Source organism: Gopherus flavomarginatus, chromosome 24 (genome assembly GCF_025201925.1).
Source record: "Gopherus flavomarginatus isolate rGopFla2 chromosome 24, rGopFla2.mat.asm, whole genome shotgun sequence".
Classification (NCBI taxonomy): Eukaryota; Metazoa; Chordata; order Testudines; family Testudinidae; genus Gopherus; species Gopherus flavomarginatus.
In genome coordinates this window covers 8,985,914-9,013,516 of record NC_066640.1, presented here as the reverse complement: position 1 = coordinate 9,013,516, position 27,603 = coordinate 8,985,914, and the positions used below count along the sequence as shown (strand labels likewise).

General features: G+C 44.5%; 2 protein-coding genes across 2 annotated transcripts in view; one reads left to right on the top strand and one right to left on the bottom strand.

Annotated features, from left to right (window-relative positions):
* Positions 1-12,685, bottom strand: part of UHRF1 (ubiquitin like with PHD and ring finger domains 1) — a 28,469-nt gene extending 15,784 nt beyond the window's left edge. The window contains exons 1-5 of the mRNA XM_050934425.1: positions 12,516-12,685; positions 9,619-9,787; positions 2,593-2,856; positions 1,968-2,143; positions 1,169-1,384 (exon numbers count right to left, since the gene is read on the bottom strand). Of these exons, the coding sequence (XP_050790382.1) occupies positions 1,169-1,384; positions 1,968-2,143; positions 2,593-2,856; positions 9,619-9,777 (815 nt within the window). The 5' untranslated portion in view covers positions 9,778-9,787; positions 12,516-12,685. The remainder of the gene's footprint in view (positions 1-1,168; positions 1,385-1,967; positions 2,144-2,592; positions 2,857-9,618; positions 9,788-12,515) is intronic.
* A 1,735-nt stretch (positions 12,686-14,420) lies between these two features.
* On the top strand, positions 14,421-22,842 carry ARRDC5 (arrestin domain containing 5). The gene is made up of 3 exons (XM_050934237.1): positions 14,421-14,673; positions 17,781-17,992; positions 22,360-22,842. The coding sequence occupies exons 1-3, from the start codon at positions 14,421-14,423 to the stop codon at positions 22,840-22,842; spliced, it is 948 nt and encodes a 315-aa protein (XP_050790194.1).
* The last annotated feature ends 4,761 nt before the right edge of the window (positions 22,843-27,603 follow it).

Genomic DNA, 27,603 nt, shown 5'->3' with positions numbered 1-27,603 from the left:
GGTTCTAGATTCTAGAAGCTAGGGTTTGCTAAAGAGCTGAGAGAGACACTATATGCCCCCCCATTTTCAGTTTTCTGAATTCCCTAAAAATCAACAGGGTTCTGATCAATGCCTAGAACATTCCCTGAAATCTTAGTCTTCTTTTTCCAAATGCCACATTCAAATACTTCACTATACACAAACAAAATTGCCACTGATTTGAGTATAAGCCATTTGCAAGGTTGGCCAAAAATGTGCAAATTAAAAACTGCCACCAAACACAAAATAAAAGTGTGCAGATAAGACCTAGAAAAAAAAAAAGTTTAACATTTAAATGATGTAACAATAGAACACTGCCTCTTTTTAAATATACTTTTTTCTCAAAAGGCATGGGTTCATAGGGTCCAGATATTTGCATCTACCTTCATGTTCTCGATCAGGACTTGGTCAAAAGGAGCTTAACATGGCAACTTATACACAAAGGGATTTTTCTACACAGCATTTGTAAAATGGAAACATGAGTTCGTTCGTTCGCTCTCTCGCTCTCTCAAAATTTTTTATCTGACTGTAGACCTTTCCTGACAATGTTCATAATCATTGTCAGGAATTAAAACTAACAAGTGGAACTCACTGGTCTAATATCCGTTGTCCAAATCAAAATGAACCACAGAAGTAAAACAAATAGCTAAGGGTATGGCTACACTTCCAAGTGCACAGCGCTGCTATGGGAGCGCTCCCACGGCAGCGCTCTGAAGTGCGAGTGTGGTCGCAGCGCCAGCGCTGGGAGACAGCTCTCCCAGCCCTGCATGTACTCCACCTCCCCATAGGGATTAGCTTGCAGTGCTGCGAGCCGCGCTCCCAGCGCTGCGGCACTGTTTACACTGGCGCTTTACAGCACTGTAACTTGCTGTGCTCAGGGGGGTGTTTTTTCCACATCCCTGAGTAAGAAAGTTGCAGCACTGTAAAGGGCCAGTGTAGCCAAGGCCTAAGAGTTAGAATTTTACATTCCATTCAGCTTGCTAGTCTTATTAGCACCATAACCAAGTTTGCTTTTTTAAAAGAGTTGGAAGTAATTGGTTTCTTTATTGAAGGCAATGACAAGAAGAGCAATACTTGCAAACAGAACATTTCAAAGTCATTTTGGGACTCTACATCTCTATTTCATTCTTTTAGGATCAGGATTACTTACCCAAGCAGTATCTTTGCATACATCTCCTTGTTCATTCTGGTTTCCCGTTTTCGCAGAATCTCTGCATCATACCAAAAACCTCTCTCTTTTGGTTCATCAGGATTATAGTTGACCATCACCACTTCCCCCACTTCTAGTTGGTGCCACTTCAAAACAGTCCGTGCTCGAGTACGTACATCTTTTGAACTCAGTTCTACAACTCCATTCTCTGGGTAGCTTTTATGGGGGAAAAAAGGGTTACATTATTTAATATAATCTAATTTTCACATTACATTAACCACCTGTTTTTAAGAACAGTCAATGCCACGATAACATTCAACTGTTCAAGTTGATTCTCTTCTCTCTCCCAGCATATCCATTGCTAGAATAGGGCACACCAAAATTCTCAGTGCTGCATCCCATTTAATATTTTGGCCATTTAGTTAGTCTTCAACAAAAAAGTGACACTTCTCCACTCTGGTCTACTTATCCTCTAGTTTTAAAGTGCAAACAGTTCAGACAAGCTGGCAGTGTTACAGCCTGTCTGCACTTAAAATGGTTTGGCACTACAGATGGCAGAGCTATGTTGCCAAATGCAGCTTTAACAAACATTTCTCCAAATGGAAGGTGCTATACCAGTAAAAGGGCTTTTTCGCCAGTATAGCTTTGTTGTTTAAAGGTGTGAATTTTTTTTTTCATACTCCTACCAATACAGCTATGCTGATAAAGCTTTCTAGTGCAAACCCGGCCAAAAATCTTGCTTCTCTACATGACCAAATGCTCCAACATCATCAAATGACCTTCATTAGCTATAACTCACTCTTCATATTTCACATGATATAGGATATCTTCTTCAGCAGCAGTTGATTGCAGTTCAGACTCTGTATCACTATCACTTGATTCATTTGCAGCCTTCTCTTTCCTGGTCACATTTACAATCTGGGCTTCAAACCATGCTCCCATGTTCATATCCCGAGCATCTACAAACTCGTTGATCTAAACAAAGCAAGACATGTAACTCTCCAAAATAAATTTTCAGAGGAAGCTTGAAACTCAATTAAGCCACTCTCTACAGGGCTTAGATTGTTACAAGTGGCTAGTTATATTTCCCAAAAAAAACTATGTTTGAACTCTCTTGATGGTCCCACAGCACATCCTGACTTCTCCCTCTCTCTCTGACAGGGTCAGGACTTGTCTTAACATTTGTCCTGTGCATCATCAAGCACACATTGGTTTAGTAAATAATGTAGGACAGCCTTGCAAGATGGTCATAGTCTGTACTCGGTCAGTAAAAACACTCATACCTTAAAAATTCCACTGTAAAAAGCATGTAAAAAAGGTATTTGTTCTGAGCAAACAGTTTCTCAAAGGTTTTAGAAAGAGGCTTTGCTGTTCATTTCTGTATAGTACTTTGTACCTGAGAAAGGAATCTAGCGTACACTCACCTTATAGAGTCCAAATCCTGGATCAACCCAGTCAGCTTGTGCTACTGTACTAGGCTGACACTCCAACTCTATTGCACCCTCGCCATTGTTGGAGTTCTTATCAGACTCACTCTGGCCTGAGCCGCAGCCAGAGTCTGTATCTGAGAGTTCCAAGTCCTTCTCTTTATTAACAGTAGGAAGCATAGCAGGGCTCTGTTTTACAAGTAGCTGAACAATATCATTCAATCCAACATTGTAGTCAAAGAGGGAGTGACCATCTTCCATCTACAGGATAAATTGAGAAAGTAACAATCTAGTTAAATTTCATTTATATTTTAAAGCCAACTCAAAACTGCCTTTGATTACATTTGCAGGTATATGTACAAACTATACTTGAAAAGCACTAACAAGAATTAAGCAATATTTGTAATTTTCAAACATTTGAGTGTCTAGCAGATTTTTATTCTTACTGTCTGGAAATTTTTTTGTTCATAGAACAAACTCGGATGCAAATACTGGAGAAAAAAAAAATGCATCCGCGCTATGGTAGAACTGCTTCAGTGGCCAAGTCACTCCACTTCTCTAACTAGGTTCTGAATGGCAGTGTGAAATGAACCAGTCTTAATTTCACTTTGCAGCTGGTCAGCAAAGCCAGCAGAAGTTGTAGTCACTGGAATTAGTCTACAGATTCACAAGACTGGACTGTGTCTAATCAAAGCTAACTTGAAGGAAAGTTAAATTAAAATTTGGAAAAGTGGCATTGCACAACGGCAGAACTCTGACTTTTGACTATATAAATAGATGACCAAATAAATCTGTACCTTTTAAAGTTCTTGAAGTTACTGAAGTACTACTATTCCAGATTTAAAGCATAAGACTTGATGCTGGAGAAAGTTTAGCAATTTAGACAAGCTTCACCACATATTTAAGGTCTGACTAATAGAAATTCTACAGGAAATCATCATTCCTCCCAGCCCAAACCACACAAAAAAAGTGATCCTCAGAGCTTTGTTCTCTATCAGCGGGAAACAAGTTAACCACAAAAACTTGCACTTCAGAAGAATCACTGAGAATGAATTATGATTCATGGCATAAAATAGTTATGGGGCTACTACTGGAAATATGGATAAGAACAGCAAAGGTCAAGTTATTTCCTGTGAATAGATGAAGAATCATAGCACTAATCAAATCCATAAAATCGAGAATCAGCTGAATCTTCTTATACTTACTACCAGAGTAATGGTATCACAAAAATCAGGTTCCAACTAGCAATAAGTATCAGAAGAATAGCATAGAGAACACCAAAAGGACACAGTCAAGAAGAGAGCAGCACAGGATGAGAGAACATGCACAAGGAGCAGCCACAGGAGCATAGAGTACTAGATGACATGCTGAAAGCAGCAATATCGGATGCAAAATGTTTTATTATTGGAGGTTTTTTCCCTCTTCCATCATTTTGCAATAAGAATCAGATCACAAACTTGACAGACTTCAAATCAGGAAAGGCACTATGTTGGGGAAAAATCTCATCCTAAACCCTACCCTCAAACATTTTCTCCATCAGAGTCCATTATTCCATCTCTGTGCTCTGAATGAGTCTCTTGTGGTCCAGTCCCTCTGATCTCATACTAGAGAATACTCCATTAAATACATAGCAATCCAGTACTAGTATTACACTTCACAGCTCTCTTAAGTCTGCATTTTTTAAAGTTTTCTTTGGTTCCCTCATGCATTTGAGGATGCTAACATCTGTGCAAGCTACATTCCCTGCCTCACCCAAAACAAGGTGAAACAAAATAAGATACCTTGGGGATCTAAACAGCAGCACTAGTTCCTTCATAGCCAACAATAACAATATGCTGCTTTATCTACGCTCTGCCAAAAGCACTGCAATTTGCAGAGGAAGTTTTAATCTCTGTTAATAACTGTTCCCAAAGCTCTTATTAATTCAAGGCCCCAGTGTGTCAATGTCCAATAGTCATTTATTTAAATAGGAGTACCTTGAGACACTTCACCTTTGGAAGAATTCTTGTTAAAAGTCCCGACTATACTACTATCTTTACCCACATATTAACTAGAGCAAATCTTGTATTTTACAAAAACCCTTCTTTGTTAAATATCAGCTTTTCAGGAAGCAAAAACATCAGCAAGTTTCACTAACAGACCATGCAAAAAATGAGCTAAAGCAAGGAGGTAGGGAGCTAGGAAGGGAGGAAAGAACAATCACCTCTCCAGCCAAGAAAGCAGTGATGTTAATAATGGCTTTCACAAGAGTACCATTCAAGTTCTTTTTTTCAAGGATGATGGCAACCAAAGCTCAGACTCTCAAAGCCCCACCTACACTAGGAAAACAACAAAATATCTCCACTGGGTCAGGTATTAAAACCAGAGGGGGTCCATAACTCTGGTACATATTTGATTAGGCTTGTTTTTTAGCAGGGTAAAGTTACATCAGTGGTTAAAGCAGCAAAGAGTCCTGTGGCACCTTCCAGACTAACAGATGTTTTGGAGCATAAGCTTTCGTGGGTGAACACCCATAAAACAGTTCTGGGTGCAGGAACCTTGCCTGCATCAGGGCTACCAGTATTTGATTGGTAGGGTTTTAAAAAAAAAAATAAAGTTTCTCTGAACTGTGTCCACACTGGAGAAAAGTACTATGGGACAACTTCTTTAGCAAAAATGTTTACCAAAAAAGCAAGGCTGGCCTTAAGCGCAAGCAAAGCAAATAGCTGATTGGGCCCCTGGACCAGCTTTGCAACTCATCTTAATCTTCCAACTCTAGCAATAACATTAAAAAGGGAAGAAACAAACAGCCTGATTCCACCTACTACCCCGATAGCTCGATTCCAAGATAAGATTGGCCCCAATTTGTGAAACAGGACCCCAAATATTTTAGAACAGCCATTATTTGTTAGTGTCTGTACACATTCAAGTTACTTATAAAGGCACCATGGCATTTAAGCACTGAATGAGAGCTAAAGTTCTGCATTTGTTTCAAATTTGTTCCAAAATATTCTCTATCCTCTTGACTCCTTCAAAAGGAATCCTTCTTCATATGCCAAATACGCGAACAATCTCTGCAGAATCTCACTCAAATGTACTTCTGGCAGCTCCCAAGGCATACAGCTTGGTGCATAGTTCTGCATGAACACAAGAAAATAACCTCTCAGCTTTCCGATGGTACCCCAATACATCAACACTGTACTTAGAGTACTCCACCACACGCATTCTGAGAATTTAGCAGCCAGCCAGCATGACAGGAGATTCATATTGAACAAACCCTAGCTATTTCCCTCAGACAAGTGGCAAGTGTTCCCTTTACAACTGTGGGGTTTGTTTTTGTTAGAACAATTAACAGAAGGCAGTAACCATAATTGAGGGAAAAATTGGTTATACGTGCTGCTAAAGCAAAAATGTCAAGTAAAATAAAAGGGGTTTCTTCCATCTCCAAGCACTCTAATTTCCAATTAGCCAAGCTGAAGTTTGCATGAAGCTTTAGAATGTAACTTAATGATGCAAATCAGTGTAGGATATGAGCACTGTATTTAAGAGCCTTTTAAGCTTATTTTACTACAAATTCAGCTAGTCATAGTAGTAGTAACTTCTTGTGGAAGGAAACACATTCTTGTTACACAAATGTAACATCCAACATAATGTCAGGAATGTAATATTACTGAATCACTCGAGATTACCAAGCCAAAGTTTAACTTGATAGCAGCTACCCATGATTTTTAAAAAGCTCTGCTATCAGGTTTTACAGAGACAGACTACTTCCTGTGAATCAAGATCTTTATAGCCCCTCAAAGCAGTAAAAATTCCAGAACTTGAAAAACTTAGCACTAAACCTAACAATCTGAGATCACACAGATCCTAGTAAAATCTGATTTTCATAGATACCATGTGATTTCACAGACTCAGTAACTGCCTTTTTCTTACAAGTACCCTTTGACCAACTAAAATAGAGCTGTCCTACTTTGGATAAACACCAAGATGTTGAACCAGGATTAGGAATAGATCTGGATCTTAGACAGCAGACAACTCCTAGATTTCATTTATTTATTCAGTCATCTACTTCACAACAGCGGTCTGTTTTCAGCTATTTGCACAAAGTACTTACGTGCAATGTGTGTGCACAACTGCAGACATTACAACATGTATGTGACTCCATAGACAGAGGTAGATATGAAAAATGAAAGATGACGGCCCCACTAGTGAAGTCCAGGACTAGTGTCCTAGTGAGAAGCCCAGTTTCTAGAAGAGGTATTAGAATGTCTCTTAGAGCACTCTCACTGAACGATGTTCAGGGACTCCATCCCTTTTATTTAAAATGTCAAGTTTAAGCACTCCCCAGACTACTATGATGGTGGAGAGATTCTCCACACTCCCACAGCCTTTGTTTTATATCCTACCACCAAATGAATTGAACACCTGACTTAGCTGCAGGTCATAGCTTTCTCAAGCAAAGCAACATGAAACTGATGAGTGACATTTCCACCACCACCCATCAGATTCTAATTAGCAGTAATAAATTATTCAGAACTAACTGATGAAGCGCTGAACAAGAGGCACTGACCTGTTTGCCTGCAGACTCAGGAAAACACTACAGTTGGTTTACAGCCAATTAATTTTCTTCACAATCATCAAAAATCTTAGGACTTGCCCATACATGAATATTATTCCAGAATAAGATAAGGTGTGAATTTAAAATTGAGTATTTATTTCCGAATAACTCCATGTCCGGACACATTTATTCGAGAACAGCAAACTAAACCAGAAGAGGGCACTCTTATGCTGATATAAGCGTGTCCACATATTGAGCTGCTTCTGAACAGATCAATGTGTTGACAAGCCCTTGGATCAGTCTGTAAATCATACTTCACCATCATACCTATGCAGTTAAACTGATTGAAGATTAAGTTTAGGGGAGTTAAGACAAGTTATGTTCTAATTGGACAATGGTTCATATTGAGCAGACCACAACTATGTTCCCTACCCTCTTTGACCGTATGTGTGTGTGTACACATTATACAGCTACAGCTGAACTAAAATTGAAAAAATACACAGCTTATGAAAATTACTATTAAAGCCAACACTGACTGTATATGGGAGTATCCCCTAAGTTTACAGCAAGTACAGCCAAGCACCATCCCTCATGGAACATCCCAAACACAAAGTAGAGAAACGTGTAAGGAAAAAAAAAATCACTAGATGGCAGCATAATCCATAGTTTTAAAAACAAAATTATTCCAGCTGACACCAGACAAAACTTGCCACTGTACTTCTCCAGTTTGAATCACTATATTCTACTCAAATGCGCTGTTTAACCAGCCCCTTTGTCTTTACACTAATTTCTTGGTCTATTCTATTAACAGACATGCTACCTGAACTAGTTACTTCTGCTAAGCCACAAACCCACCCTGTTAACACCCAATACCATGTGGTTCTCACTCATGAGAGCTAAAGAAAGGTAAATTCTTCCCTGCACACAACCACCATCTCTTCAATAGATCTTTGCCAGCACTGCATTCAAATAACAAAGATGGTAAACAATGGGCTCGGGGGGGGGTCGGGGGGGGGGGAACACGACGACCATACCCCGAATCGCAGGGAGGCTCTCTCATATACTAAGATATACTATTCCCTTTACATAGTAATGCTCAAGGCCCACACAGACTATGTCTTCACCACATGAAAGCTGTGCTTGATTTACCCAGGGTACAATCTGGACTGATTAACAGTTTTGTTCCCTCAGTTCTCCAAACTGAGGTGCCTTTTATATGCTTCACTGTGAAGGTTACCATTCCTAGTCTCCTCACACACAGCTTCCAGCATGTAAATTACTCCCAATTATACTGTACGAGTGCTACAGCTAGCCACTTATGAATTACACTGCGGAGCAACACCAGCAAACTCCCAGTCCCAGATTTTCCCCCAGCTCTCTCCTGGACAATACAAGCTCATATAAAGTCCATAATTTTATTAATAGAAAACAACGTGCACAAATCATGTTATCCCAAATGGAGTTTCCCCAACACTTCAATCCAAACACACTGGTTTAGATAAAACAACAAAACAAGTTTATTAACCACAAAAGATAGGTTTTAAGTGATGACAAGGCATAAAAGTTAGAATTGATTACAAGAAAATAAATGTAAAATGCAACTAATGCCTATCTTAATTTCTCTCTCATTACATGTTCTAGCAGTCTTACTAGCTGAATTCTTTCAGTCAGGATCCCTTCCCCAGGCCAAAACTGTTTCCCTTGTTCTTCAGTGTTGTGGATGCCACAGCTAGAGAAAGAGAGGAATAATTTGGGGCATCTCCCCTCTCCTCTTATAGTTCTCTCTCTTCGAGAAACATCTCCAGCTGAGGTTATGGAGACAAAGTCTATCTGGACAGGAACCCTCAGCTGTTTTGTCATGATTTAGATTTTCACCCACCTCCCCTGCCAAAGAATAGCCACATAACCAGGTGATGGTCCTTTGTTGACACCTAATTTGTGGCTGCTCCTCTCAGACATGAAACATGTCTTAATAACTCCAAACAGAGGAATCCTATAACTGTACATGCAATGTTGCCACAAGTTTTAAAAGGACAACAATAATAATCAGCACATTATGAGTTTTCAAATGATATCTCACGAGGTATACTTTGTACAAAATGTATCATAGTTCTGTAAAAGGGTGAATTATGGGGTACAGGCTGTCACAACATTAACACTACTTTTTTTAGTGAATTCAAAGCCACAGTGCTTTGCCAACATAAACATCAGAAGAGCAAGAGGAGATGTGAATGAATGTTAAAGTAATGATTTGTATAGTACTGTACTGTTTGGTCACTCCAGCGGGGTGGGAACATCTAACACTACCCTTAGACTTGTTACTTTCTTTGATCACAGTTTAAGGCGGAGTCCTTGTCTGATGTCATGCAGCCCAGGGGATAGAGAAGGTGGGAGTTTCACCCCCACGCGCTATGGGGAGAGGAATGTGAGGGGGGGTTTAGGAGGGCGCCGATTCATTACATTAAGAAAGGGAACAGAGCAGGTACCTGTTTGCCCCGGTAGAAGAGCCTCTGCCTGTCAGGTTCCACGCCATCGCCGAACACCTCGTGTATCCTCAGCCGCAGCTCCTCCACCTTGGTGAGTTTGGAGAGCGAGTCCACCCGGTGGGTCTCCTTGCCATCCATGGTGCGCACCTGGATCCACATGGTGGCGGCTCTGCCAAGGACGAAGGGGGAGCGGGTGACTCACCTAGCAACAGGGATGTCCCAGGATGGGGGGGCGGGTCTAGGGCTGGTTCCACACCCAGATCCTGCAGGCAGACCCGCCTGGCACCGCCCCCCCCGCCCATCCTGGGGGGCAGCTCTCCGCGAGACCGCGCTCCAGGGAGACGTTTAACTCCCCCCCCTCCCGCGCTTAGGGACCATCCCGCCTCAGCCCTTCGCACCCCGGCCGGCCGGACACCCCCAGCGCCGGAAACAACCCAGGACCAGCCCCCCCGGAGATCTCCCCAAGCCGGCCACTCCCGCTGCGGGAGGCAGCCCTCACCCCAGGCCCTGAACCCACCCCGGCCGCTCGCTACGTTCCCAAACGCCCACCTCAGTCACAACTTGGGGGCCAGCCAGTGGGGGCGACGCTCGCTCTTCAGCCACCGAATCAATGAGACCTCTCACCCTAACCCTCCCTCCGCTCCGAGGACCCGCCCTCTCCTCCCAAACTATTGGCTCGCAGCCGGCCGGCCTCAACGCCGATTGGCCAACGACCTAAAAGCCCGCCCCTCCCCGCAACCTAGTTGATTAGGCTGCGCCAGGCCATCCGTCTCCCTCCTCGCGGGCAGGCACCGCGCGCCAACTGTATCTCGCGCCACAATTGAAACGCTCTCTTAAATCTCGCGGAGTTTCCCCCCCACTACACACATCTCGCGTGGTTATGTAAATAAAAGAAGACAGCTGCCAGGCTTTTTAAAGGGGCAGTTCTAAAGGGTCAGCGAGAAGGGGTGCAAGGGCCTGGCCCGTGGAATAGGCAACCAGAGATGCCACTGAGGGTGCAAATCTATCTGCCCCACGCTCCCTTTATATTTTGCAACGTTCCTTTCCAAATTGTCATAGGCTGACAATTAATTTGTCTTGTGCAAATCCAATTTCCTCCACCAGCACCCCCAAAAAGCCCATACTATATAGGTTAAGAATGAACAAGTGGAAGAGTCACAAGGCCTGTTCCCACGTTTGCATCTCAGGGACCAGTGTATAGGAACTCTGTGTCCATTGCAACTTGCACTTAGGATGAGGGGAAACTTGTTTGCATATTCAGTGGCAGCATATGGTGAATGTGGTCAGCAGTCCTCCAAGTGCATGCAGAGACCACAAAAGCTGTGCTGCCGCCAGCTTCTGTAATTCTATTTCTAGGGGCAAGGGAGGCCTTTTAAAACAAACACCTACATACTATCAGGGAGTACTTGCGGAGGTGGGGACAGGGGAATGTAAACTGCACATCTGAGGGTAGTCTATGGCGATCTGCAAATCCTCTTCAAGGAAGTAGAGAGTTAGTGAGGTAGAAAGACGTGACCATGTGCGGTTTAAATTTTAGAACCTCAGAACAGCAGGACACCTTTTTAACAGTAAGTTGGTCCCTGTGTGAACTTGGGAGGGAGTTCCTTGTTTGTCATTCACTGCCAATAAACATGTAGACCCAGAGAGCTCTCTCTAAGTACAGAGCTCAAATCACAGGCAAGCTCTCAATGCCACCCGGGAATAGGGCATTTTAAACTTTCAATTATTTTAGATTTATTTTCTCAGAAGGAGGTATTTCCAAGTTGTGCATGCAATGGCAACCCAATACAATCTGCAAACCCACCCTCCCCACCGGTCCCTAAAATGAATTTCACATATAACTGCAAGATTTCTGGGTTCCACCTCAGCACCCGGCAGCAGGAATGGAGTGTTCACTTTCTGAAACGGTGAAGACTCTGCCAGCTGGTTACCTAAACCTATTAACCTCTCTAAAAACAGGCTTTAAAAATAAAAACCGATTGCATTCTTCAGACAGCCTTTCCATTGCATTTCAGGGCTGAGGCACAGAGAACTTGTACTTGGAGACGGGAAAAGGTAGAATCCGTTTATTATGCCATACCTGGGAGCACACAATTTTTAACTCTACTGACATACCATGAACCAGTTATAGTTTGCGGGTAAAGGACTGAGCTGGGGAAAAGACAGACTGCTTAAAAGACGGGGACTGTCTCTACTGTGTGTGTATCCCACCGTTTGGGCAGCCCACAGCAGATAGATGCTCCTTGTACGAGCAAGATCCCATCTTCTAAATATCGACATTATAAACACCCTGCGAGTCTCAAAATGTCTCCCTGCCCGTTGGCATTTTCTGCTATAGCAAGGCACTTTTTGGCATAGGCTTGCCCTCTCTCTGTTTGCACTTGGGAGGCGGGCTCAGGGGATCCCCTGCTTCCTAGCTGCTGTCACTGAATAAGCAATCTGCGAATGGCTCCTCCCTTCTACAAGAAACTTTTAAAAATATGCAAAAACAAAAACCGTAAGTTGCTCCGTTCCGCGTTGGTATTTCAAAAGAGGTAGGGGCACCAGGACCTTTGCAGTGACTTGATCTCATACTTGAGCAAGTTTCCTATAGGATACCACTGATGAGATAACCTCTCCCCTCCCTCCTTATCGCTATAAATAATCCTTTACAAACAAATGTATCAGTCACCCTAGAACATCTGCTGCAGGTTACATCCCAGCTGGGACAGTTACAGGACCTCCGATGTTTGCAAAGACTTGGTTTCTGCTAGGGGTGGGGAGAGAGGCAAAGAGTCTCCCATTTGCCACAGGCTGGCCCCCGCTCACGCTGCAAAGCCCTTTCCTGCAAATAAGCAATTGCCATCTTCACCCCCTCCCCAGCCAGCCCCACTGCGGGACCACCACGAGACACTCACCTTTCGCAATCGGGTGCCTGCAATGGGATGGGAGATTGGGGAAGGGCGCGCGCGTGTGCAAGCGATGCTCCGTCCGCTCCTGGACTCAATGCAATGCCGCCGGATCTAGTGCCACGGGCTGCCAAGGAAGCGCCAGGAGCCGGAGCCGCTCGCCCCAGCTTTCCCCCCGCAGCGACTGCTACCGCCCGCGAACCCGGCGGCTGGCTTTGGAGTTTGGCGCGGAAAAGCCCAGGGTGGGGCGGGCTCCTGCCGATTGGTAGCTGGTGGCGGGAATGAGGAAGACGGGGAGGAGCCCACGCCCGGCCCGGGGTACCCGGGGGCGAGGGGAGGGTTGCTGCTGCAGCGAGGGGGGTGCACCCTGCAAGCACGGGTGGGTGCGCTGGGATGCGGGGACCGAAGCACGGTAGATGGAAGGTGCCGCTGCATCCCGCCTGGGGCTTGCTTTGTTCCCAGCCTTGCCAGCCCGGGTCAAGACGCATGAGCCCCTGGGTGCTGAGGCTCATTCCAGCCTGGCTTTGGAAGCGGTGAGCTCTCTCCCGTGGATGGTAAAATGCCCACAACTCCTTCCACCTCAGCCCTCTTCAGCGCCACGTCCCGCCAGAAATCGCTCCGTAGGAGAATGCTGCCTCCTCTGGGGTGGAACAGGGGTGAAGTTTAACAGCGCACAGCCAGGCCGCACAACGGGGCCGGGAGTTTATAGGCAGTAAACCACAGGAGAGGACAGGACTCTAGTTCACAGTGAGAAGGGTCATCCGAGGTAATGGCCTATGGAGCAACCATCTCCCGTCCATTACACTTTGAACTCCATCCCCCTTGCTTGCAATGTATTGTGATGACAAATGTTGACCTGTCACCTCTGCCCTAAGCTACAGGTCTACCCCCTGGGGAAAACACCTGATGGATTCTCTTTCCCCATTTCCGGTCTCTTCTGCAAGGACAGCTAGTCAGAGCTGCTGCCCCTGGCAAGCAGAACTCTCCCCTTCCACTCAGGTACCACAGGAGATCTGAGACAAGGAGCTTCTGGACACATATCATTTCCACAAAAAGCAGAGGGGTAAGGAGAAGAAAGAGCCCAGCAGCTCAGAGCGGGCTCTGTTCCTTCCATCCATGAAGATCTCTCTGAAGGGCACGCCTTTGATATCATGCACTCTCTCTCCTTTACTCAGCTCATCTCCCAGGATAACAGTTTAGCAAAAGAAATCAAGGCATCAAAAGCAGTTAAACACCTGACCGACTTGAGCATGTGCTTCGTTGCTTTCCGGAAGCAGGGCCAGTGCCTGCAAGAAAAGTTGGTCTGCAGGCAAAAGCCCAGCATTTCCCCTGTGGCTCATAAAAAGCGCAAGAAATATGGCGCATTACTCAGTCTGAAACGAAGGGTAGCAGAACAATGGACCTCTCAGCAGACAGATTCCTCGTGACACCTCAAAAGACACTTGCTGACAAAAAGTAATGCATGCAAGCTCCAAGGAAACTTGGCAAAGATAAGCAAGTGCCCTCCCCTGATGGCCATGACCCCTCAAACTGTCTTCCTGAAGTGTCCCCTCTCTCTAAGGAATAATCAAATCCCTAAAAGAGTCTCAGAAATCACAAGACTGGGGCTCTAGTCTCTGTTTTCCTTCCCAGTCTTTGTCTTGTCTATTTTGAATGTATATTTGGCCCCAGCACAATGGGACACAGATCTCAGTTGGGGCCACTAGGCACTACTATAATACAATACTAAATAATAACATCATTAATGGGGCAAATCCTGAAAGCTGCAGGACACCTGGCACTGCTATCAAAGCCAAGCAGAACTGCAGCTGCTCAGCACCCACTGGAAGTGGAGTGATGTCACAAACCTTTGACATCACAGACGCGCAAGATCCTTAGGAAGCACAGACAAGAGCTGGCTTCTGTTCTTCCCCGATGTCGGTGGTGAAATCGATTAGCCTGGTGCTGCCTGAAGAAAAGGTGTATTTGGCAGGGTCCAGCGTAGCTGGCCAAGTGATTCTGACCCTTAACAACTCTTTGATCAACCCCACAGTGAAGGCAGAGCTTGTGGGAAGGGGCTATTTGCAGTGGAATGAAGAGACTAATGCTGACAAGGATTACAGCAGAAACATTATCTGCAATAACAAGGCTGACTACGTCAATAAAACAAAGACATTCTATATAGAGGGTAAGGAATTGGAACCATAGAGGCCAAAGAACACAGAGTAAAACCTCACTAATTTTGCACTCGTGAACACAGGAATTGCCATATTGGATCAGATCAGTGATCATTCTAGCCTTGTATCCTGTCATTACCCCAACTACTTAAGAGGAAAATGCAAGAAACACTTCATTAGGCAGTTATGTGATAACCTGCACAGGAAGTATTTCTTCCTAACCCTTATTGATTAGAGGTTGGCTTAAGCCCTGGAGCAAGGAGCTAAACTTTGGGCACTTTTTAAAAAAAATGTATAATTTTAAACTCTGAATGATCTCATCATCCATGTAACAGTCCAGTCCCTTTTATTCCCACTGAACCCTTGCCTTCTGTGAGGGCTTTATTTATTTAGATTTACATTTTTTAAAAAGTGTAAATGAAAAATGGTGGTAATGGATATCCTTAGGTTAGTTCTGTGTTTGTGCAGAAAAAGTATTTCCTTTTATCAGTTTTAAATTTGCTCCCTTTCAATTTCTGGGAATGTCCCCTTGTCCTCGTATTAGGAGAAAAGGAAAACAGGAGACCTAAAGTGAATGATTATATTTTGCACATCACAGCCAGTCTGAGACCCTTACTCTCACGTAGTAGTAGTTTACACCATGCATAGTCCCACTGAAATCTAAGGATTTATTGTGGAGTAAGGTACCACTTAGTGTGAAGAAAGGAATCACAATGTGGCCCATAGTAAGTGTGTATACATATCTATGCATATAGTCACAGTAATGCATCACTAAGACCTTGTCTAAACTAGGAAGGGGTTTCTGGTATAGTTATATCAATATAGCTATATCAGCAAAATCCTCTAGAGTAAACACATTTATACTGGGATAAAAGTGATTATACCAGTATAACATATGCCAGTTCTCCCAGTCAGTATAATCTGTAATAGCATAAGCACAATTACATCAGTATAATCACATCTACTCTAGGACTTTTACTGGCATAGCTATGAATCACACCCCTAGATGACACACAGCTATGCCAGTAAAACCTCTAAGGCCTGGTCTGCGCTAAAAAATTAGGTCAGCATAACTACATTGTTCAAGGCTGTGAAAAATCCACAGCCCTGAGTGACGTAGTTAAACCAATGAAGCTAAGTCCCCATATAGACATCGCTAGGCTGACAGAAGAATTCTTGCACTGACGTAGCTACCACCTCTCGGGGAGGTGGATTATCTATGCTGACAGGAGAATCCCTCCTCTCGGTGTAGGTAGTGTCTACACTAGGGGTTCTCAACCTATTTACCACGGAGCTGCATATGGAGCTTTATCATGTGCCTGTATGGCCCTGAGGATGTCACATGGGCTGCAGCTATGCACTGATTGGGTTGCAAGCAGCCCCCAGGCCAGGGGTTGAGAACCACTGGTCTACAATGAAGAACTAGGATGCAGCTGTACCACTGTAGCACTTTAAGTGCAGACAAGTTTTAAGTGTAGACCAGGTATCAATGTACTTTCTTCATTTATTTTGTCAACTATCATTTTTAATTTATTTATGTGCTGATAAGTGTACCACAATACATTTTATAAAAATAATGAAGTCTTGATAATATGAGACCTCACTACAGCTTATGCTGTTATATCCTTGCTGAGAGGCAGGGAAGTTATGAGCTACACAAAGGAGGTAAAGAAAATTAGTCGGGGTCTTACTGTGTTTTTATGTACACAATTAGTTAACCCCCAGTGTTTACAGGAATATAAAAGCAGTGGGTTGTGAACAACTCCTACACAGTTAAGAGTTGAAGGTTAGGCTGCATGTCAATGCATTAAATCTTGGATTTGACCTATGATCTCCAATGGTCAGACTTCAACTCCTCCTAGACTATTAGGATTTAAAGGCTATGCCCCACCGGAAAGGTCATTTTTCCTACATGTGCAATCAAGTCTTGGATTTGACCTATTAGCTCTCGCTGTGGCAAGTAAATTCCTCCTACAAGTTGAAAGTTGTGCTAGGTGTTATTGTAAATCTAGGGTGAAATTATCTTTCCGATATTTAGCATAATAGTAACAAGCAGTGCTTCTATCACACTTTTCAACTCTGTATCTAAAAGGCCAAATGTTTCAAAATTAGGGGCCTAAAGGCAGGCACGTAAATCCATATTTAGTCTCCTAAATAAACAGCCTGATTTTCAGAGATACTAAGAAACCACAACTCTCAAGGTTTCTCTCACAGAATTTACCAGCAGTCCTATACCAGTATAATTATATCACCGTAGCAATGCAGTATAACTCCCTATGTGCACATTCTCTTTGGGGATTTAGAGTGCCTTTTTCAGTTTAGCTTATGTCTCTTTAGAAGCAGTTTAAACTAAACTGAAAAAAAAGGCATTCTAAATCCCAAAATAGTACATTTATGTGGGGGATTGTATCAGAAAGATGGTCTTATTAGTTCAAAGTGAGACACGGCCAACTTTAGCCCGGTGTGAGCAGGAACTCACTCACTAACTCATGCCCGTCACCCCAATCGGGGTATGGGCTGCCAACAACAGATCTCCAGAGTCCTCTATCCTGGGCCATTCGTAAGGGTAATCGGCTTAGTGGCTTCCTAAACCTCTCGATTAAATTAAATGTAATTGCACCTGCTTACATTACAAACTGAATTTAAGAAAGAGGCAGAAGCAGAGACACTGAAATGGTTTTCCATGGCCTTGCATCTTGTGTCATTCACATTAATGCAAAGCGAAAGTAAAATATTATCACTGGTGCAAGTGATCTGATAGAAATTTTACCCCTACTTTGCACGGGTGTAACTGAAAACACAAAAAGCCAGGCTGTGGAGAATTAGGCTCTGTGAGGGTTTGTTGTATCCAGTGACACCAGTAAAGGAGAAGTAGATATTCATTCCACTGCCTGATTTCTGTAGGGTTTAAAAGCTGCTGAGCACCCTTCATGCCTAGTGACCACATTCAAAGTTCAGAGCGCTCAGCATTTGGCAGGAGCAGACCCTTAACAATAATTTGCAAGCAGTTGTGGGTTGCTATCCTCATTAAAAAAATTCCATCGAGAACGCAAGACAGGCCATAAATAAGAGGTGATCTTTTAGCTCAGTAAGTGAGGGAGTGACGTTTGGCTTTCAGGTAACTGGCTGGCTTCAGGCACCCACATCTTTGACTTCCATTTCAACTTACCTGATAGACTTCCATCGACATTCACCAGCAACATAGCCCGTGTCTCCTACTTCCTCAAAGCCTCCTGCGCCACCCGAGAGCTCATCTTAGCCAAGCAGAAGAAATATTTACTGGTGCAAGGGACCTCCTCTAGCCTCCCTACAAATAAAATAGAATCCCAGGTAAGGTAAATAGAGAATATTCGTCCTGTGACAGGAGGAGAGAAAAAGAGTGTAAGGGTCCAGTGCTGCTCCCAATGAGGTTTAGCTAGCTGTTTCTGCCAGGCCCATCCCCATGGTATTGGAGCGCCCTTACAAAACTACATAAGTCCAGACAGGTGGTCTACACACAGATCCTAGAATTGTCTCCTCTCTCCCCTTTTCCAAAGACACATAGTTTGGCCTACGAGGTGCTTTGGAGAGCAAGACCAGGACTTGGGAGCTGGTTCAAACAAATATGGGGACCCACAGTAAAGCCACCTGAATCAGGGGCCGTGCACTCCAAGGGCATGGCTACGTGCTGTACCATGTGCGACCTTCTAGGTACATCAGTATACTTAAAGCGGTACACTCCAGCCCCCCCAAAAGTGGATGCAGTTACACTGGTATAAAGATGCTTAACAATAAAAGTCATGCCCCTGATGGACATTGTTATCCTGGTACAAAAGTGGTGTGCAGGCCAAGCCTAAGAGTCAGTGCATGACCTTCTCCTACCTAATTGCTCAGCCTTGTCAGCTAAGGGGATGCAATTCCATGGATGGTAAAGGGTAGCAATAGGATAGCATGTATGTTTGTGGAGGGCAGTTGGGGAATTAGTGGCTGGAAGTTTCCTATTAAAGAGGAGAATAGGGGAAATAGGAGATGTGCCTCAACAGAGCCAGGGTGAAAGGAGGAGACACTTCGATTCCTCAGGGCTCCACATCAAGTGACACTGTAAAAGGAAAACGTCATCCTCACATTTCAGTCCATCCCACAGGGACCCCCATGACTTTAGGCTTGGTAGCATCATTTGCCTCAGCCCCACCAGGGCTTTCTAGCCCAATCTGATATTCAACTGGCAGCCAGTGAAGAGATGGAGCACTGGAGTAACGTGGTCTCATTAGCCCACGTTGGTCAACAGATGTGCTGCAGGTGTTCCCTGTGGCTTCTTTCTCAAGCGTACAGGCTGAACTTTCCTGATATTTATAGGGAAGTTTAAAAAAAGAACAGGCATTGGGGGAAAAAGAACTTCCAGGCCTCTTCTCTATATCATAAAGCAGAAAAAAAAAATCATACAACCATTATCTGTTTCCTTTGAAGATCATTGTTAAAATTACAATGATTTAATCAACAGAAACACTGGAATTAATTTTTGCATCTACTTGGCTATATTACTAAGAGGAGCCAATAAGCATCATCAGATGCATCTTGAATAATTATTAGTAATAATGCAGAAAAGCAGAAGTGTTCAATAAATATTTCTGTTCTTTATTTAGGAAACAAACAGACGATGTAGTCATGTCATATATGATGATGACACTCCTTCCATTAGTATCTCAGGATGATGTTAAACAGTAGCTACTATAGTTAGATATTTAGCAGGTCAAGACAGCAGGTCAAAATAACTTGCCTCCAAGAGTTTTCTAAGAGTTGGCTGAGGAGCTCGCTGGCCCATTAATGTTGCTTTTCAGTAAATCTTGGAACACTGGGGATATTCCAGAACACTGGAAGAAAGCTAATGATGTGCCAATATTTTAAATGGGAAAAGGAGATGACCTGGGTAATTATAAGCCTGTTAGTCTGACATCAGTCTCAGGCAAGATAATGGAACGGTTAATACAGGACTCGATTAATACAAAAATTAAAGGTGGATAATAAAATTAATGCCAATCGCCAGGGTTTATGGAAAATAGATCCTGTCAAACTAACTTGATATATTTTCTATGAGATTACATATTTGGTTGATAAAGCTAATAATGTCAATGTCACATACTTAGACTTCTGTAACTCATTTGACTAGGTACCACATGACATTTTGATTGAAAATCTAAACAATATGAAATTAGCTTGGCTCATATTAAATGGATTAAAAAACTAGTTAACTGATAGGTCTCAAAATGTAATTGTAAACAAAGAAACATCGTGTAAGGGGTGGGTTTCTAGTGGAGTCCTGCAGGGATCAGTTTTTGGCCCTATACTATTTAATATTCTTGTCAATGACCTGGAAAAAAACATAAAATCATCACTGATAAAGTTTGCAGATGACACAAAAATTGGGGGAACGGTAAATACTGAAGAGGACAGGATTGCTTGGTAAGCTAGGTACAAGCACAACAGTATGTGCTTTAATATAGCTAAATGTAATTGTATACATCTAGGAACAAAGAATACAGACCATAGTTACAGGATGAGGGACTTTATGTTGGGAAGTAGTGACTCTGAAAAAGATTTGGTGGTCCTGGTGGAGAATCAGCTGAACATGAGCTCCTGGGTGCAATGCTGTGGCCAAAATAGCTAATGTAATCCTTGGATGCATAAACAGGGGAATCTCAAGTAGGAGTATAGAGGTTATTTTACTCCTGACAATGGTGCAGTTGCCATTAGAATACGCTGTCCAGGTCTGGCGTCCACAATTCAAGAAGGATGTTGATAAACTGGAGAGAGTTCAGAGAAGAGCCACAAAAATGAGTAAAGGATTAGAAAGCATACCTTATAGTGATAAGTAGATTAAGCTACTTGAGTCTATCTTAACAAAGAGGAGTTTAAGGGGTGACCTGATTACACATTGTAAGTATCTACATGGGGAACAAATGCCTGGAATGGGCTCTTCAATACAGCAGAGAAAGGTCTAACACGATCCGAAGGCTGGAAGTTGAAGCTAGGCAAATTCAGACTGTAAGTGAGGAAAACATTTTCACCAGTAAGGGTCATTATCCCTTGCAACAATTTTCCAATGGTCGTGGTGGATCCTCCATCATTGGCAAATTTTAAATATAGATGGGATGTCTTTTCTAAAAGATGTTCTCTAGGAATTATTCTGGGGAAGTTCTTTAGCCTGTGTTATACAGGAAGTCAGAATAGGTGATCACAATGGTCCCTTCTGGCCTTGAAATCCATGCTCCCTGCAGAGTCAGGAGAAATCTCCCCCTCAGCAACCCTGGTTCCTGGGGCAGCCAGAAGCTGTAGAGTCACTTGAGCCTACTAGGATGAAATAACTTCTTTTCAGGAGTGTCAAGTGTCCCTAAGGACGTGGCGTAAGGGCAGAGACTGGATTTAACACTAAAGAAGAGAAGAGAGTTGATAGTGACTTGAACATCTGAAAGGTGCAGGGAACATTAACGTCCCAGCCAAAATGGTACAGGACAAAAAAGGGATCCTGAATCATTCAGCATCTCAAAGCTTCCAGTACACAGCCTCCTCGCACGTCGTTTTCCTTGAACAATAATTATGCACATTCTTATTTCATGGCTACATTATACATATACCCAGGGATCAGTCTTGAAAATATTACTCGCGTGAGTAGTCCTACTGAACTCAATGGGTAAGTAGAGCTACTCACATGTGTCAGGATTAGCCCCTTTGACTGCAAATTCATTATGGTAGAGACATGGGGCCTGATTCCCATTTACCCTACGGACCCTTTGCACTGCCAAAGTGGTGTAAAAGGGCCTGAGCGTAAATGAAGATCTGGACAGTAGAGCCAAACTCTGCTCTCTCACTCTCAGGTGTAAATCAGGATTGACTCTGTTGAAGTCAATGGAATTACGGTAGCGTAAGTGAGTGCTGATTCAGGCCTGTGGTCTTTCATTACTTCACTTGTATTATTGGCAGCCCCCAGCCCCATACACGGTTTATGGGGTGGTGTAAATACTATAGTGATTCCTAACCTTACTACTATCTTTAGTTGTTTGCTTTAAATGGCACCATCAGCAAATTCTGCCAGCTTCCTTCCTGAAGTGGGCCCCAGGAGATAACACTTCTCTACCCCCCAGGGTGGATGATGAGGCTTCATTCATTCTTGTTTGTAGCAACCTCTGAGGTTTGTGGATGGAAAAGGCTAGAGAAGTGTGACTATTCATGTTATTCTTTTGCTTTGGGGGTCTGAGCCCTTGAGTGAACTTTGCACTGCATACAATCTGCCTGCCTTACTGAGACCTAATGCTAATCACTCCATCAAGATGGTGAGAAAATGCTACTTTTAATGGCCTGTTTGTGGCCTTCCCCTGAATTTGGTGTAAATATATATTGTGTGCATTTCCGTTGCTCTCTCCTTGATGGAATCAGGACTGCTAAGCTGTGTGTCATATGCCCTGTACTGCTAACAAAAATTCTCCTATAGCTCAAGTGACAGGGGCCTGTGGAGAAGGATATGAGGTCTATCCTCACCACTTCTACGAAGTACAAAGGGCCACACATGCAGCATGAAGCTTTGGGTGTCTGCAGATTTCTTTTAGTGTGAAGCAGCCTCTGCTCCTGCATCTGCAATTCCCTGTGTGTAAGGAACCGAGGCAATCATATTGTATCCTGTGATAGGCACTCACCGTACTCTACCTTCCCCCACCCCCATGCAGTACCCTTTGGTGGTGGAAGTCGACAAGCACATAGCTTATCATTGCTGCTTCAAACATGGCCTCGTCATCCTCCGGATTTCCCTGGAGAAAAACACATTCGCTCCCGGTGAACAAATCATCTTCATGACCGAGATCGACAACCAGACAGGCAGGTCCATCAGGAAGGTGGTTTTTGCCTTGTACTCCATCATCCTCTACCTGGGCTACACCATCAGGGCAGAACAGCGCTCCTTAGAAGATCGAAATGAAGTGATGAGGCTGGAGTCCAGGACCAAGGCAGCCCCCTTTGAGGTCACAAGGATCACCAGCATGTTCTCCCTGCCCAAGTTACTGTCTGTCAGTAGCATGCTCATAGCCAACGAAATCATGGAAGTCCGGTATGAGCTGATAGGGACAGTTTACCTTCCCTGGTCCATGAACACAATCGTGGCCAAAGTGCCTATCATCATAAGAACCACAGCTGCAGGCATCCCTGAGGACTAGCAGAGGGGTGCAGATCTGCACCAGAAGCAAAGTGACCACATGTACCTACCCAGCATTTTCAGATGAATCTCTATACAGTGATCCAGGAACAAGTTTGCTGAGGTCCAGATAATAAAGATTTGCTGTGAAACGCGTGTGTGCCAGCTGCCTCATTTCACAACAGACCTTTGCACAAGCGGGTTCTGGATTGGGCCGAGATGCCAGAATGAGTCACAAAATGAGGGAGGGTGGGGCTAGCTAGGACCCAAGAGCAGAGTGAGAATACCAAGAGACACTGCCTGCCTCCCAGCTCAGGGCTGCAATGTGCTCTAGTTAGACCAGAGGCATGGTCATCAAGTAGACCTGGGTTCTAACCCCAGCTCTGCTGCTAACTCACTGGGTTAGTGACTTTCCTCCTCTGTGCCTCAGGTTCCTGCTCTGTAGAATGAGGACGATACTGGAGCAGATCCACAGGTTCATTCCTCACCCACCCAAGTGTCTTGTGTCATGGTTTGTCTGGAGGTGAGAAGGAAGACCCAGGTCAGTGGCCTGGACCCAGAACAACAAATACCCTTTAAATAGCTGCCCCCAGGGATGGACACACACAGTGGGAGCAGAGACAACACCTAAAGGTGTGGAGCTGGCAAGTCCAGGGAAGAATGGAGGAGCAGGTCTGGGTGGAGAACTGGCAGGTGGAGAGCCAGCCGCAGGGGGCTGGGAACAAGCCAGCCTGCCTGCTAATTGGGTAGCTTCAGGGGAGGCTGGGGAAAGAAACCAGGCTGTGTGGGATTGCATATGGAGCCTGGGGTGGGGCAGAGGCTGGGAAGGCACTAATGAAGCCACCAGGGTGGGAAGGGGACCAGGCAGCAGGTATACAGGAAGCAAAAGATACATGAGACCCCTCTGCATCTTCTGGTGCAGAAAGGAGGCTGCCAGGCACTGTAGCAATCCCCTAGCCAGGAAAACAATATACAGCCTAGGAGTCGGGCTAGGAGGGAATCTCAGAATTACAGCCAGGTGCTTGACTGGAGTATCCCTATGGCCCTTTGTTTCCAGTTTTTAACCATTTTTACCAGCAAGTTCCCACGTTTTACAAAAGCTATTATTGGGGTTTTCCTGCTTTTCACTCAAATTTTGAACCAGTCCAGTCCAGTCCATGAAAAGACTGAGTAAGTTCAGAACATCCAATCCACTGCAATAGGTAGATGTGTTTCTGTTAATAATACATTAGTCTTGGTATAAATGTGACGCTGTCTGTTAAAGTTGGACAATGTAGTGGGGAAGATGCACATATACAGACATGTGCCTCCATGTGCACATACTGTTAACGTACAGTTCATGAAACGTATCAGAGCATTAAACTGCTTTTACTTTCAATATGCTTATTTTTCTCTACTTGTTGCTTTTTTTCTGTCCTCACATTCCTCAGTACTAACCCTGATATTTACCCAGAAAACTGTGATTTTTTTTTCTTTTTTGGTAATAAAAACTGATCAATTCCCAGGAAATTTTAAACAAAATGAAAATTGAAAATGAAGGCCCTTGAGGTATCCCCCAGGCTTCTTAAGGGACAATAGCACCTTTCTCCCTCAGGCAAAGAGAGCTTGCTGAGACTAAGGCCACCTGGTGGCGAGAGCCCCCCTCGCCAGACTTAATACGACTACTGCAAAAAAAGACTCCGGCAGCATGAGCTACGCCAGTTCTTAGGGCAGACGGGCAGCTGTGGAGTGGATCCACTGCTTCTCTGGAGCCTGGAGAGGAGCACTCCTCCTCACCGTGCCCGAGGATTCCCAGCAGCACCCAGCGCAGGGCTGGGAACTAAAAAGTACAGATATAACCAGTGCCAAGTACAGTTTGTTCTCTTCACCAGGCCAGGCAGGCTGACAACAAGCCGTGGCAGCTCCAGCACTATGTTTAAAGGCTACTGCTCCAGCAAAAATCTCCACCTACACCTTTTCCTTTGCTCTGCTCAGGGGTCTGCATACCCAACATGCTGGGGCTATTGATCTGGTTCGGCACAAGGATGCGCCACGCTCCTTCCCCCACAGATGATGGCCTTGGCCAGTAGTCCCCAAAGGAGCGAAGATGCTGCAGAGAGGGTGGGGAATGTTTTTAATCAAGGCTATCAGCTGAAAATATTTCTACAACCTTAGAACCTTTCTACAAAGGCGCCTCTGCAGGGGAGAGGAGGGGAACATGAGGAGGTGGAATCCCAAAGCAGCAGGGGAAAGAAGGATGCAGGAATGATAGCCAGTGTTTATTAACCCATCGCCGCCTGCAAGGGCTGGCAAAGACCTTGTGGGCTGCACCCACCAGCCATGGGTAGTAAATAACGTCATTCCTCAGCTCCTGGAGGAGGGGCAGCTGGGCTCTGTGGCACCACGAGTAACCCGAGGGCCATGTTTGATTTATGTGCCATTTAGAAACCAAAGCTAAGTGTTGCCCTCACAAATCGTCTTTGCTCCTCCTTGCATCTGCCTTGATAGGCAGCTGGGAATGGCTTGCTGGCAGAGTTTGCCAGCACAACAAACCTGAGGTGAATCAGTGATGGCTTCCCCACTGCAGTTACACTGCGCTTGCCACCTTTTAAGACATTCTGGGTCACATGTGACCCTTAGGCTGCAGCACTTCAGGGACCCTGGTCCCCAGGCAGAAGATACTGGGCTACGAGGGTCCACACAGGGGAGGGAGGTGGAGAGAAAGTTGGGGGAGCATACAGCTTAAGGCTCTGATCCTGCAAACATTTCTGCATGGCCAGATGCATGCACCTGAATGGAGCTCCACTAACTGGGGCAAATGTGAGTGGGAAACAGGAGGTTGTCACTCCAGGGTGGGGGCTCCAGCTGTGAGCTCAGTGCCTGGCTGACAGCTGTGGTGGAGGGGCAGCTGTGAGACCAGTGCCAGGCTCAATTTCATAGCATAGATTCTACCAACAGTGAAATTGACATTCTTGTCAGTTTCATGACTCCAGCTGTGAGTCCAGCAGTGCTGCTCTGAGCCAGAGGCAGTCATGAAAGGGACAAGAATGACAGCCAAGAACTGATGTAAATAACACAGTGTGTACATGGACACTGCGCCTTCCTAACTACACCAACACAAGTGCTACGTCTCTCATAGAGGTGGAGTTATTGTATGAGGATAGGAGGCCACTTACTTGGGTGGAAGCAGCATTCTAGGGCAGACGCTGACACAATGAGGTTGACATAAGCTGCCTTATGTTGACTTAACTCTGTAGTAGACCAAGCCTAAATGCTGGACTTAAGTGCTTAAAGTAGCAATTAGACACCTAAGCCCCTTGCAGACCCCAACCTTAGCCCCTCTGTACCATATCTCCCCATCCGTAAAGTGGGGATAATAGCAGGGATGTTGTGAGGATAAATACAGTAGATGGTGAGGCTCAGATCACCCACACTTAAGGCAATATATATATAATTAATCATCATAGTTGGGATATGCACACCCATGCCACCTGTCACTTAGACAGCCAATAGCCATTCAAATCCATCCAACCAACTGCTGTGCCACGTTACAGTCCCACGTGCAGCACATTTAGATTGCTCCCAAGTTGCGCTGCCTGTTGACATGCCTTGAATGGCGTAACAGACACATGTCTGAAAAGACTTTCACCACCATTTCCAAAACTGGCCTACTTAGGCTCCCTTTCACCCACTGACATTTAATTTACATCATCATTTACCACCTCACCTAGGAATGTGACAAGTCACACGCAGTCCAATTTTCAAAAGTGGCAACTGACTCTGGAAGCTGACATTTTTGGCAACCTAACTTCAGATTTCCACAAGTGCCCCCAACACCCCCAGATCCTAGTCATTTCAGTGCATCCTGTGGATCACATGAAAAATCAGACTCTAAGTTCTCACCCAGAAACTACAATACTCAGAATAACGGATCCACTTTTGAAAATTTTTGGCCTTAACTCCTTGTTGTGACCCAATTTCCCCTTCTGTGAAATGGGTATAATAATGAGTGTTGTGGAACTCAGCTAACAATTGTTTGGAACAAGCTTTGAGATCCCAGGATGAAAGACGCTACAGCAGAACAAAGTATTCATTATATTTATTATTTATTATTTCTATCACAGAAGCACCTAGACATCCCAATCAGGATCAGAGAGCCATTATGCTGGACACTGTACAAAGAAAAGTCCCTGCCCCAAAGAGCTCATGTCATTTCCTCCTTGTGCAGCATGGAGGCACAGTCACATGTATCAGCCCACTGCTGCGTGTGCCAATCTGTAGCCAGCTAAGATTTTAGAACAGGAGGGACCAGCCACCTCCGTTGTTAGCAATGGGACCTGGCCTCGGGGCAGGAGAGCACTGGAAGGTAAATATTCTGGCTTAGTCAGACCATGCACTCCAGTTCTTTGAGGCACTTTGTGCACATTGGATTGCTTTTGTGACTCTTTATTTATGGGGTACCCCATAACATTTGGGGTCTCTGGCTAATTTACTAGCTTCTCTGCAGGAGCCAGGCCGCCCTCCTTCATACAGAGCAGCAAGGATGGGCATTGGGGTGGCATAAAAATGAGCTGCAGGGTGTGGTAACTCAAGGATTTAAGCAATGGGAGTTCATGGGGGTGGAGAAGGCATCTTGGGGGTTGTAGACAGGGTGGGTTTCATGGGGATGAAGCTACTTCTGGCAGTTCAGCAGCAGACAGAGGAAACAGAGAGGGTGAGTTGGGAATTGCACCAATACCACCCTATGCCAGTCAATTGGGGGAGGGGGAGAGAAAGACTCAGAAGCATCTCCTTAGACTCAGGA